This window comes from Tamandua tetradactyla, chromosome X (assembly GCF_023851605.1).
Source record: "Tamandua tetradactyla isolate mTamTet1 chromosome X, mTamTet1.pri, whole genome shotgun sequence".
NCBI classification, from domain to species: Eukaryota; Metazoa; Chordata; class Mammalia; order Pilosa; family Myrmecophagidae; genus Tamandua; species Tamandua tetradactyla.
This window is the reverse complement of record NC_135353.1, coordinates 90,650,888-90,665,601: the sequence shown is the minus strand read 5'-3', so window position 1 is coordinate 90,665,601 and position 14,714 is coordinate 90,650,888. Positions and strand designations below refer to the sequence as shown.

Here is a 14,714-nt window from a genome sequence, read left to right as displayed (position 1 = left end):
CATATGTAAAGCATCACATATGTGTTTTTATCTCCCTCAGATCCACTTGTGCTTTTTGGTGGCTCCACCTACAACCACATCAGTGCTGGGCCACCTGCTCTAAGACTTCCCGTGTTACCTTTGGAGGAAAGGTTTTATCTCGTGGGGACCGTTTGTGTTCTCAGGCCTCAGGTCCTGTGGGTGAGTACCCATGTGGGCACCATCTCTGTGTGGCGATGTGGGCTTCCTTTGGTCTTTCAGCCACTGGACAGTGTTGCTAAAGCACCCGATGTGTGCTTTTCAGAAGGTTAATGTCTCAGTGGAGATTCAGACACACTTGAAAGGCATGCGCAGTCGGGTACAAGTGAATTTGATAAAATATGAAATAAGTATACAGGTACCAGGAATATTAATATTAATGTTAATATTAATTTTGGCTGCTGGATAAAGAAAGGTTTTTTGAGTTTTGAGGCATGTCTGTCTCTCTTTTCCACTAGGTGACTGATTGTAAAGGCTTTTGCTCCCTTACTGTTCTCTTAATATTCACACTCACAGATTCTGTTTCTGAAAAGAAAAATCAGTCTGTAGAATCTCTCTGATCAGTTCAGGGTTAATTAATTTATTCACTCAATCTCACATTTAATAACCACCTGCTATGTGCCACGCCCTGTGCTAGGTGCCTGGGACACATTAGGGGAGATAAACAATGGATAGCAACCAAGTCTCTTGCCGCTGTTGATAAATACCATGGAGATGATAAAAGAGAATAATGATTGGCAGGGGGTGGGTCATAAAAGTTTTCTCTGGTGATCTGTCTTTTGAGCAGAGACTCACCCGGGCCCCTACCTAATGATGATAAAATGCCAGCACGGATAAGAAGGGAAGACAATATTCTCGTAAAGCGTTCAGCAATTGTAAAGACCCTGAGGTTATAACTAGCTTGCAGAGTTTCAAGGAACCAAGAAGGCTGTATGGCTAGAATACTGAGGGATGGAATAGTAGTAGAAGATAAGATCCAAGAGTAAGGCAGGAACCAAATTATATAGACCTTTGAGGCCCATGGTAATGAGTTTGGGTTTTATTCTGAGGGCAGTAGAAAGCAGGGAGGTGGTGTGATTTGTTTTGATTGTAGAAAGGTCAGTCTGGCTGCTGGATGGGAAATGAACTTTAGGGGAACAAGAATGGAAACCAGAGGACCAATGTGAGAGATGATAGGGGCTTGGACCATGATTGTAATGCTGGAGATCGAAGGTAGAGATTTGGGATATATTTGAAGACAGAGCCCCAAATCCTTGCTCATGAATTATAAGTCGCAGGGAGAAAAGACTCAGAGATGACTCCTAGATTTTTTACTTGAGCCACTCAGTGAATGGAGGTACCATTAACCAACTGGAGCAGTGTGGATTAAGCAGTGTGCATGCTGGGGAGGGGTGTGGCAAAAGCAAGAGCTCCATTTGGGCCACGTTAATACGATGATGATATTGTGACATACAACACATCCAACCCTCTTATCTTACAAGGTAAGCTTCTGCATCCAGACCACTTGGTTTCAAATCCTTTCCCTTCTGTTTACTACTTGCAAGAGCTTGGCCAAATCTCGTATCTTTTAGCTTCAGCTTCTTTATCTATAAATGGTGATAGTAGTGCCTCTTTTTAGGATTGCTATATAGAGCAAATGAGACAGCACCTCCTATGTGGTAAGCACTCGGGCTTTTAGGACCACATTTCAGAAACTGTGATGTGAGCCTTTATTTTTCAGTTTTAAAATGATGATATATGTCATCATTTTCCCAAATTTAAGATGGTGAGAAAAGTGGTACACAAAAAAACAGTTGAAAGAAGTTGTGTAGTCTAATTGCCCATTCATGATTCTTTCCTGGCAGCACACTGGAATTTGAGCTCTCATTTCTGCCATGAGAAGGTAGAGGTCCCCTCTCTCCCATCTTGGGAGAGCTCAGTTGGCCCCCATTACCCTCACAATACTCCTCATCATGGCATGAGGGACTTGATTTGTGATTTATGATGGCTTCTCTCTGGGTTTCTAGGATGTTTTTTCCATTTTAGTAGCATTTTTTGAGAAGAAATCTTGTGAGACTAGAGGGCTTTTGGGAGGAAGACTTTTTTACAGTTTGTGGGAAGAGCAGGAAAACTCACAATTCAAACCTTTTGCAATTCTGCTCCCAAATCTTATAGCTCTTTGTCTTGGGTGAAATCGTCATATCACATCTGTAAAATTCAGTGTTTTTCTCACCTCAGTATGAAAATGAGTTGTGATCTTGGATATGAGAATAATTTCAAAATCATTACATTCTATAACAATGTCAGATATTTTTACTATGGAAATATATTTTAAGTTTTTAAAATACGCCATTTTTTTCTGCAGGAACTTTGCCCTGTGAAGGAAGAAGTTGAAGAAACTTCATTGAGCGAAGCCTTGAACAGGGAGCACAAATCAGAGGACCTTGGGTGAGAGGATAGTGTTAACACGAGTAATGGAGAACTAGAAGACAGTTTTATTAAACATAACTAAAGCAAGAGAAATAACAGCTACAGGTATTTTTCCACCAAAGAAAATGGAAAAAAAAAAAAAGAATCCAACTCAATCCAGCAGAACAATCTCTAATTAGTCTAAACTCCTTTTCCAGCTAATGTAATTCATGTTTTCTAACTGTAAAACACAGGTGATTGGCTTCTTATTTAAAAAATCAATAATTAGAGCAAACTTAAGTGACATGCACATGTAATGACTTTCAAATTAAGATAATACATTTCAGTGTAGCATTTGATTCTTTTATTTTTCCCCTAAGAAATTTCCCTTAAGGATTTTTCCACACTCAAATAGTGGAAAAGTAAATATATATCATGGATAGCTGCTAATTAAGCAGACGTCCCTCCTTTTGTGAATCTCATTTTTCCTATATAATTTGTAAACAAATTTTCAGAGAATTAGAAGCCTGTATTCCATTATTTTAAATTGAACAATACAAATACATTCTTAACCCATAGGAAGAGATTAATAAATTTTCCTACATATCACTAAAACCCTAACACCTGTTTAACAATCCACCAAGGATTATTGCAAAATAGAAATTACTTATAATGCTAATTATCTAACTGTTTAACACTCGATCACCTCACTGGCGGGTATGTTTGTTTGCAGTAGGCCACAATACTGTGCATTGTCCACTGTATGGAAATGGATTATGATTTCCTTCTATGTCACAGTATTATACAACATACCTTTCTAAATAAATAAGAATATGATATAATCTTTAATGTAAAAATATGCACTGCATACAAATAGTACCTAGCAAAATAATATAAGGAAATGCGAAATTTTCAAGAGGTGTCTGATGATTTTGAAGGAGGGGCAGTGCCTGGGTGGAGTCTGGTGGTGGGAAGACATAGATGGAGCCTGCACTCACTCTTCTAGGTGGTAGTGGGAGAGGATAAAGAAGCACGAGCTGGTGAAGGAATGAGTGAAACAGTGTATGTCTGAGTTTCATCTGTGTTTGGATCCAAGGAATGAGTGGAATTTTCCAGAGGTGGATGGCTCTGAACCACTGTCTGAGTTATTGTCTGAAGTGGGTTGAAAAACAAAATCCCCACTGGTTGCCTGTTTGCACAGCCTTTTCTTGGAGTTCTACAACTCTTGCTAACATGATACTGCTTCTGAAGTTGTGTGTGGAATATTGACATATCTGCTTACACCATGACCACACTCACTTGCCCAGTGTAGTGAGTTGAGGAATTTGGGGGGGTTGATAAAGGAAAAAGGTATAACCACCAGATGGCGATATTGTAAAACAAGCTATTTATTGGGGTGACACTCTAAAAGGTTTCTTGGAAGGGGCATTCCCTCTCACCAGGAGACCTACCAGAAGCTGTAGTGTAAGGGACCACTAGAAGGGGAAGAGGGCAAAAGAAACGCCTGGGGGAAAGGAGAATCCAGAGGGGGGCTTATGTTTGAAGATGTGGATAAGACTCAGTCAGCTTGGTGGGGACACTCTGGGTTAGAGAGCTCCGAGGGGCAGAAGCAGCTCAGGGTCTTATAACCACTGCATTTTATCTTACCTACGGCTAGCAGATATTGGGTGCAGTTTCATTGAGTATGCAAAGCAGGTCGGGTCTACATGGCTAAAAGTTGCTTAATTGGGATATTTTTTAAGTAATTGGATTTGTCCGAATTTGTATTTGACTCTGCTGAGCTTTTTGCACTAATGATCCCAGACTGCTGTGAGGAAGCAAACAATACACAGGGTCAGTAAACAGGGACCATCTTTGCTTGGCTCATTTGTATAACACCCAGCACGCATTTACTTCTACAAACTCTAAAATTTCTTGTAAAGATCTGACATCATATTTCTTGGTTCATAGGAGATGTGGATGTGTGCATGACCAAGCTTAAGACTTTTAGCCATGCAGCTCTCTTAATGAGCTTTCTTACTCCCAACTTTTCTTGTAGCTCATGGGCTTAGAGAGCCCTTTTAACCTCGTCTTTTTCCTTAGCTGCTTTCTCACTCTTTTTTTTTTTTTTGGTTTCTCTACTTTTTTTTAATTTTTAAAATTGTGAAATATTACATGTATACAAAAAACAATAAATTTCAAAGTACATTGTAACAAATAGATATAGAACAGATATCAAAGTATGGTATGGGTTACAATTCTATAATTTCAGATTGTGGAGACTAAAAGAAATATCAACATGATTCAGCGGTCATGCTCATTTGTTAAATTCTGTCTTCTCTGTTGTAACTCCTTCTCCTTTGATCTTACTCCCAATCTATCAGGGGTCTTTTGGCTCTGCCCATTCTAAATATTTCATGTTGGAAAGGGCTGTCAATAATATGGGATTGGGAGATGAAACTAGTTGATATTCTTGGAGAGGCTGACCCTTCTTGATTTCAGGACTTATCTGGCCTAGGAACCATCTGGAGGTTTTAAGTTTCAGGAAAGTAAACTTAGGGCATGAAACTTTTGTGGCGTTTCAGAGCCTTAAGTGTTCTTTAGGTTTAATAGGAATAATGTTTATTGGGGTTTGGCAAACCATGACAATTAGCAATAGCTAGCTGAAATTTACATAAGGGCAGCCTCCAGGGTAGCCTCCAGAATAGCCTCTTGACTCTGTTTGAACTCTCTTAGCCACTGATACCATATTTTGTTACGTTCCCCCCACACACACTTTTGATCAGGAAGGCATTGTTGATCCCACGGCTCCAGGGCCAGGCTCATCTCTGGGAGTCATGTCCCATGTTGTCAGGGAGACTTTCACCCCTGAATGTCCCACAGAGCGGGGAGGGCAATGATTTTCCTTGCAGAGTTGGGCTTAGAGAGAGAGAGAGAGAGGCCTCATCTGAGTAATAAAAGAGGTTTCCTGGAAGCAACTCCTAGGCATAATTATAGGTAGTCTTGGCTTCTCCACTACAGAAATAAGTTTCATAAGGACACTTCTCAGTTACAGTTCCCCGATTTTTCTTTTTTTCTTCTAGTTGCTCCAAGACACTGGAGACCAAAAGAATTAACAATATATTGATTCAGCTGTCATATTCATTTGTTAAATCCTATCTTCTCTGTTATATTCTTCTTTCTCTTTTTTTCTTTTTTGTGAAAAATAACGTAAGTACAAAAAGGCATTAAATTTCAAAGTACCTTGCAATAATTAGTTGTAAAACAGATTTCAGAGTTCGGTATGGATTATAATTCTACAATTTTAAGTTTTTATTTCAAGCTGCACTAAGGTACTGGAGACTAAAAAAAATATCAATATACTGATTCAGTACTCATAGTCATTTGTTAAATCCAACTTTCTTTGTATAACTCCACCATCACCTTTGATGTTTCCGGGGTATTTGAGCTATGCCAATTCTAAATTTTTCATGTTGGAAGGGGCTGTTGATAATATGAGGTAGGGTTCTCATTGTTTGTGTTCTCTACTTTCTTATTGATCCTATAACTGATTGTTCTGTCTGTGGGTGGAGAGTGGTGTTTTGCAGTCTCCCGTTATTATTGTTGAAACTATATTATTGTTGAAATTATACTGTGGAAACAATAATAATGGGAGACTTCAGTTTTGCTAATGTTTGCCTAATATACTTTGGTGCTCCTTGATTGGGACCACAAACATTTATGATTGTTGTTTCTTCTCGATGAATTGTCCCTTTTATTACTATGTAGTGCCCTTCTTTGTCTCTCATGACATCTTTACACTTGAAGGTTATTTTATCTGATATTAGTGTAACTAATCCTGATTTATTTTGGTTACAACTTGTATAGACCGTCTTTTTCCATCCTTTCACTTTCAATCTATTTGAGTCCTTGGGTCTAAGAGGCATCTCTAATAAACCCAGCATATAAATAGATCATATTTTTAATCTAGTCTGCCAATCTGTAATTTTTAATTGGTGAGCTTAGTCTGTTAATGTTCAAATTACTAGTGTAAAAGAAGTTTGAGTCCACCTTATCCTTTAGTTTTTACTTGTCAGATCTATATATTATTTTTTCTCTCTCTTTTTATCCTTTAAATTACCCTTACTGAAACTCTCACGTCATAAGATGGGGAAAAGGACAGCTCTGAGACATGATATGTTTAAACATCGTGGACACAAGATACTGTGCTCCCAGGATACAATTGCTGCACACCGGATTCTCTTGCCTAAGTGTGCACAACTTAAGAATGTTCTTGCATGCCTTCTTAAACAGATTTGTTTAGTAGATTTGGGTAAATGAATTTTAAGTACAAAATTAGCAGATTCTTTTAGCAAAGACCCAGATGTCAAGAGTTCAGAGAGCAAAGACACTTGTATAATATTTTTAAATATATTTTAATTGGAAGAAAAATATTCTGATGCAGAAAGTAGCCAGCCACTACATCTAGGGCACCATTCGTCACAGAATCAAAGAAAAACTTTTTCTAATATTGTAAGAAATTATGTCTCAAGTGTGGATGAATGCACTGTAGTTCTATATATTCTAAACTTCTATAAATTTTACTAAATTCTCTTTTTAAACCAGGCAATGGATTGTTTATCATGTAGGAGGTAAGATGGAAAAATGAAACTTAGGATAAACAAGCATTTAACAAAGAAAATTCTGTTTAATTTCCCCAGACCTCCTGCCCTCTCATATCCTTCCCCTTTCTCTCATCTACATGGCCTTAGCTTTGACTCTGGCTTCCTCAGCTCTCACCTAATTGATGGTTGGTGAACCTCCTGGCCCACTACACTGAGGTCTGTCACTTCCTCATCCCTGGCTGGTATGGGGCCATACCTTGAGGTGACTATCATGGAGTAAATGATAATTCGATTGTATTAAAATGATGATCTATGCCATGCCATAAGACAGGTCAAACATAAGGCATCATTGTTATAAGTTAGCACAAATCATTATTGCCTTCTCTTTTCATGGATTTGTTTCCCTGTCTTTGTCACATTTTCAAATACAAAGAAGAAGAAGAGAGACTGTGGCATGTCACGGTCGTGGTTTGCAGCCACTCTGAGCAATCTTTGGTATTCTAGCTCCTGTTTTACCATCTAAGAGATGGTTTAGCAAAATAATCAGGTAACAACATCATAGGACCTAGAGCTTGTGGGTCCTGCTTCTCTTCACTCTGTAATTCCACCTATTTTTGAAAAGGTTAAAAGCATCCTGCTAAGAGGCTTGAAGTTTTTTCCATGCTACTGAAAGAATCACAAAGACAAGAATTTCAAGTGGTGGGTGCGGGAAAGGGTCTGTTTCTATGTAGGATCTTCTGTCCCTGTGTGTTTCAGATTTGAAGCTTAAGAACCTTTCATTTCAGGAGAGGGGCTTGACAGCTAAGGTAGTTTCCCTCAAAACTCCAGATGCACTGGAGTGGAAGGTCTTGCTGTCTTGGGGCATTGAAGGTAGAATGATGTCAGGGATACATGAGTTAGTGAGGGACAGATATAAAAGTGAGTCCTTAGTACCCGGCTCTTATCTTAGTTGCTGTTGGTGTCAGAAGTCCACAATAGTTTGCCCATTGTATTGGGAACGCCTGCACCCCTACCGTGGCATCGTCTCACTACAAATGCTCTTTGTGCTTTAAAGTTTACAATACGATTTCGTGTCTATTAACTTACCCTCCACAAACCTGTAAGGCAGATTTTAGACCCATTGTGTAGATTAGAAAGGACAGTCTCAGAGGATATGTGATTTTCCCCAATTCACACATAAGGGGACTAGGGAATGTTGTGTGTGTGTGTGTGTGTGTGTGTGTGTGTGTGCGTGTTAAAATGTATTAGGTTTTACCATATGAGATTGGCATTTTTCTTTGTAAAGACAGTTAAATATGGCAATTCCTTATTGGGTTAACCTAACAGGGTGGCCAGGAAAAAGTCTCAAAAAGAAGGGGACTTTTGAGTTAACACTTCAAAGAAGTGGAGGATATTTGGAGGGGAATATTCCAGACAGAATGAAGAACAGATGCAAAGTCCCTGAAGCAGGTGGGCAGTGCATATATTCAAGAAACAGCAAGGAAGCCTATATGCCTAGAGCACAGAAGCAGGGGATGACTGGTGGGCCAGTGGGCCAGAGAGGAAGACAGGGTCAGAGTATGCAGGGTTTTGCAGGCTATGTGAGAGCTGTACCTAAAAACCTATGAGCTTTTCAAAATATGCCACAAATTCAGTTTTTTTTTATATTCATATTTTTATTGTATTTTAAAACTATACTATTTGCGGGCGGTGCAACAGTGGCTCAGTGGCAGAATTCTCACCTGCCATGCCAGAGACTCAGGTTCAATTCCTGGAGCCCGCCCATGCCAAAAAAATAAAAAAGAAATAAATAAAAACTTATACTTTGTGTACCGAGTAAAGATGTTATTAAGTGCAAGGGGCTAAGTTTGGTCAAGGCAGATGGCCCAAAGTCTGTATCTGGTCATTTCATCAATACTCTTCCTATTTTCTCTTCATTTCAGTTTGTTCATTTTTGTTTGTTGGTTTACAGCCAGCATATTTTGAAGCTCTATCCTTATGAGATGCTTTTTAAATCTATTAACATGCAAATTGTTTCATGAAAAGTGTCCATGCCTTGGGGTGGGGGCGGGGGAGTCTGCTGCCAAGTCTGAACATACCCACCTGAGAGACACTCACATGTTGACCCCTGGCGTTAACAAATAAGAAAAAAAGTTGTTGCTTTTCAGCCTGGCATCAGGAAAATAATCCTCCAGCCCATTCCAGTGCAGCTGTATTTGTTAGATTTGGAGCCAGCCTCTCGGTTTCCACTTAACTCTTCCTCTTGGCATGAACAGAACACGGTTCTTCAAAAGGGCAGACATCAGTAGAAGTAGGTAGAAGGGGACAGTCTCAGGATTCTAGATTTTTTTGTTGTTGTTTGTTTATTATATATATTCTCAGGATTCTAAATTTTATATTTCATCATACTGATGTGTCCTCTAGCCAACTCGTATTCCATCTTCAGCTACATGACACGTTATTTTGATCATCTAAAAGCATAAAATCATGAGACTGTCTATTATATTGAGGATTGATAAGAACAATTTAGTCATTAAAATATTTTAAAGAAACTGTATGTAAGAGTTTGTTCTTAAAACTCATTGACGCAACACTGAAATTACTGAGGGTTTCAAGACTCATGAAAAGGAGTTTAATAAATATCAAAGTTTAGAAAAATCTGGGCCAAATTATCTGAAGTATTTGACTACTTAATGAGAAGTAATTTGGGTAAATATGCTGGCAGCTGCTTTTTCTATTCAATTAACTATGGGATTTTTTTCTCATGGTATTCATTTGTTACCTTGCAATGAAGATATCAGGCTGCATATTAACCATTTGAAGAAGTGTGACAAGATCCAGCTGTCTTGTGACTTAACTGCTTTTGGCCTTTTTCCTTTGTATCCTAGGACATTCCCATTCTTTGGTGCTATTACTTTTTCTTTTATTTTGCTTTTCATTTGAGTATTTCCAGAAACTGCAACATGTATAGTCCTTTACCCAGACTCACAACTGTTTACATTTTGACTCCTTGTGCTTTATCATTTTCTCACTTCCCTCTTCTTCCCTCCATCTCTTTTTCTTCTATCTATCTCTCTATGGATCTGCATCTCTGTGCTAATTATAATGAACTCTTTTCCTTAAATACTCTTTGTATTTCCTGCAGACAAGTTTATTACATAACCACAGCACAATTACAAAAATCAATATAATAACAATAAATACTATTAAATAATCCATATTCCATGCACAAACTTTCTTGATTACCCTAATAATGCCCTTTATAGCTATTTTCCCCTGATACAGGATCTAATTCAGGATCATGCATTGCATTTAGTTGTCATATCTCTAGTTTTTAATCTGAAATGGTTTCTTAGACTTTCTTGACCTTGATATTCATGAAGAGTACAGATTATTTTCTAGAATGCCCCTCAATATAGGTTTGTGTGATCATTCCTTATGACTAGATCCAAGTTACACATATTGATAGAAACAAACAGCACAGAAGTGATAGTATCCTTAGTGATACTGTCTATTAAAAGGTACAATATGTCAGTACGTCTCATTACTGCTGATGTATTTTTTGGTCACATGGTTGGAGAGGTATTTACCAAGTTTATCCACTGTAGTTACTTTTCTGCCTTTATAAATTACAAGTAATTTGTGGGTAAGTACCTTGAAACTGTATGATATCCTGTTTCTCATCAAACTCTCAACCACCAATTTTAGCATCCTTTGATAATCAATTTGTTAACTCCATCATTTCTTTTACAATTACTGGTTGGCATTCTGTCATAAGGAAGAGTTTCCCATTTGTCCCTTCCTCTCTTCTTTCCATGTTTACTCACTGAATTATAATATCTTAGTATTGTTATTTATTTCAATGGTCAGATTATCCCAGAATTGATCAGCCCCTCTAAGCTGGTTCATGTGTCATTTTTAATGTTCCCAAAATTCTTTCAGCATTCCCTTACAAAATCAACAAGATGTTCCAGGCTCTTTTTTTTAATGTTTTTAATTGTGAAATATATGTACAAAAAAGCAATAAATATCCAAATACATTGTAACAAGTAGTTATAGGACAGATTTCAAAGTTTGGTATGGGTTATAAATCCACAATTTGAGGTTTTTCCTTCTAACTGCTCCAAGACACTGGAGGCTAAAAAAAAATCAATATAATGATTGATCAGTCAAACTCATTTGTTAGATCCTCTCTTCTTGGTTACAACTCGTCTTTCTCCTTTAATCCTTCTCCCAATCTTTAGGGATATTAGGGCTATGCCCCATCTAGCATTCTCATGTTGAAAAGGGTGTTGACAATATAGGGTAGGGGGATGGATTTAGTTGAAGCTCTTGGAGAGGTTGGCCGTTCTCGGTTTCAGGAGTTATTCGGTCTAGGAACAGGAACATTTTGTGGGGGAGGGGGTTATAGGTTTCAGCGAAGTAAACTTAGTGCATGAAACTTTTCTAGACTCTCAGATAGAGCCCTAGGTGTTCTTTGGGTTAATAGGAATGATGTTGGGTGGAGGTTGGCAAAATGGCAATTAGTAAAATCTAGCTGAAGCTTGCATAAGGGTAACCTTTTCAACTTTATTTGAACTCTCTTAGACACAGATACCTTCTTTTGTTACATTTCTTTTCGCCCTTTTGGTCAGGAAGGTGTGTCGATCCCACAGCTCCAGGGCCAGGGTGATCCCTAGGAGTTGTGTCCCAAGTTGTCAGGAAAGCTTTTGCCCTTGGATGTCATGTCGCACGTGGGGAGGATGGTAATGATTTACTTACGGAGTTGGGCTTAGAAAAAGAGAGGCCACCCTGGCACCACGGGATCAACAATTTCATCCTGGCCAAAAACTGGAAAGGAAATGTAACTAATAAAGTATCAGTGGCAAAGAGAGTTCAAACAGAGTTGAGAGGCCACTCTGAAAGTTGCTCTTATGCAAGCTTCAGTTAGACATTGCTACCTATCATAACTTGCCAAACCCCAATCAAAACCCTTCCAGCCAATCCTAAAGAACACCTAGGGCAATATATAATTCTACAAAGGTTCCATGCACTAGAGTAACTTTCCAGAAACCTACAATCTCCAAATGGGCCCCTGGACCACATAAGTCCAGAAATCTAAAGGACTCAGCCTCTCCAGAACATCAACTAGTTCCATTCCCATATTCCATATTACTGACAGCCCCTTCCAACATGAAAAAGTTAAAATGGCCATAGCCCAAATACCCCTAAAGAGAGGGATAGAAAGATCAAAGGTGATGGTAGAGTTACTCAGAGAAAATAGGATTTAGTTGCTATCTCTTTTAGTCTCCAGTTTCTTAGAGCAGTAAGAAGTAAAAACCTAAAATTGTAGAATTGTAACCCATGCCAAATTCTGAAATCTGTTTTACAACTAATTGTGGTACTGTGCTTTGAAATATATTGCTTTTTATGTATATGTTATTTTTCACAAAAAAAGAAAAGAAATCAATTGTGATGATAAAAAAATTACTCCTTCTAGCCTCTATATTCTGTTGCATCTAGGAGGAAAAATCTGAGAGGATGGTATGGTAGCCCATGACAGACTCTGGGATCTGTCCTGTAACTGTTTGTTGAAGAGTGCTTTGAATACTATTGCCTTTTCCTGTCTTGCTTTGTATATATGTTGTATTATACAATAAAAAAGTTAAAAAAAAAAAAGAAAAAGAGAAAAAGAGGCCACATCTAAGCAAAAAGGTTTTCTGGTTGTAACTCTTAGGTGTAATCATAGTTAAGCTTAACTTCTCCGCTACAGAAATAAGTTTCATAAGAGCAAGCCTCAAAATCAGGGCTTAACCTATTAACTTGGGAGTCCCTTATGTTTGAGAAAGTTTCAAGGTTTTCCCTGGTAGTAAATCTTTATAGTTCCATATTTGGTATTCTTGTATCTTCTTTGGCAAAGTGTTTGTTCAAATGTTTTGCCTGTTTAAAAGATATGTTGTTTTCTTATTGTTGAGTTTTCAGAATTCTTCATATTTCTGGATACAAATTTTTTGTTGGATATTTGATATGCAAATATTTTCTCCCAGTCTGTAGCTTGTTCTTTCATTCTCCTAACTCTTTTTTGCAGGAAAAAAAGTTTTTAATTTTGAGGGAGGAAAAATTTATAATTTTTTTATTTTATGGATTGTGTTTTGGGTGAAATGTCTGAGCATTCATTAGTGAACCCAAGATCACATAGATTTTCTTCTGTGTTTTTTTTCCTAAAAGTTTTATAATTCAGGGTTTTTTATTTAGTTCTTTGATACATTTGCAGTTAATTTTTTTTACAAGGTGGGAGGTTTAGATTGAAGTTCATTTGTTTTGGCTTATGGGTGTCTGATTTTTTTCAACACCATTTGGCAAAAAGACTAACCTTTCTCCATTTAATTGCTTTTGCATCTTTGTTAAAATCAATTGCCATATTTATGTGTGTCTATTTCTGGTCTTTCAGCTGAGCTTTTAGCTGGCCTCCCTCAACTGGAGGTTTAGCTGCCACTTGCACAAAGAATACCTTCCAGAGAAAAACGTGTGCGTCAGTGAATCTCATCCCTCTTTCAAGAGTTGAATCCCCTCTACTTTCTGCCTACTTCTCGCTTTTCTATCATGCTTACAAATAATTGATTTCATATTTTTCCAGAATTTATTAATGTCATATATGGTAGGGCTTATCCAGTGTAAGTTACTCCACCATTATTAGAAGCAGATCTCTCTGTTACCTTTTTATTAAATTAGAGCAATTATAGGTTTGCAAAAATCATGCAGAAAGTATGGAGTTCCCGGGTACTGCCCTCCCCCAAGCAGTTTTCCCTGTTATTAACATGTTACATTAGTTTGGTACCTTTGTTACAATAGATGAAACATCATTATTATAATTATGCCATTTACTATAGCTCATAGTTTACTTTAGGGCTCACTCTTTGTGTTGCATAATTATGTGTTTGTTTGTTTGTTTAATTTGTTCTGGTAATATATATATACAACCTAAAATTTCCCATTTTATCCACTTTGAATTATACAATTTAGTGGTGGTAACCTCCATTGCCTTTTTAGACTTCCCGACATGCTTATGGTGAAATAGTAGCAAATATTGGTTTGCTTCCACAATGCAAAGGTACAAAATAAGGCACAGTAAAAGTGATTTTACACAGGTTTCACTCTGTCTTAAAACTAGAAATCTGTTCTGTGGCTCCTGAAGTCATTTCAACATACTTGTCTCTACTATAGTTAGTCTAAACCAGGAAACAGCAATGGCGAGCTTACTGTGTCCTCAGACAGTTTGAAAAAAGCTCTGAGAACCTGGAATGCTTCCACGGACAGTATTTGTGATTTTATGAGAAATACTTATTTTCTACCACCTTCCAGGGCCAAACCTCTACCAGAATTAAAACCCAACTTATTTGTCATGTTTTTCTTCTTTTAACCAAAGGACCTCTAACCCAGCTCACTTTTACAGATTCCTAAGAAGTGTTGGCTACATTTGTTCTCTTAATTGCTCGGCTGCCTATACGCCACAGATCACAGCAGCCTCACTTGATACCGTCATTTTACAGAAACTCTTGGGCTAAGGTCTTCAAAAGACTGTGCCATGTTGCCAGATCCACCAGTCTCTTCTTTTTCCTTATCGCACTTCTTTTCTTGGAAGCATTTAATACAATTGGCTGCTCCCTTCTTCTTGAGATCATCTCTTGGATTCTCTGACAGCCATTCTCCTGCTTACTTCCTACCTTTCTGGCTGGCCGCTTCCTCCTCACCTGGAAGGCTTCAGGG

General features: G+C 38.0%; 1 protein-coding gene across 1 annotated transcript in view; it reads left to right on the top strand.

The window, feature by feature from the left end:
• LOC143671578 (circadian clock protein PASD1-like) overlaps nucleotides 1-14,714 on the top strand; it is a 67,173-nt gene that overhangs the window by 27,442 nt on the left and 25,017 nt on the right. The window contains exon 4 of the mRNA XM_077146822.1: nucleotides 41-180. Coding sequence (XP_077002937.1) covers nucleotides 41-180 — 140 coding nt within the window. The remainder of the gene's footprint in view (nucleotides 1-40; nucleotides 181-14,714) is intronic.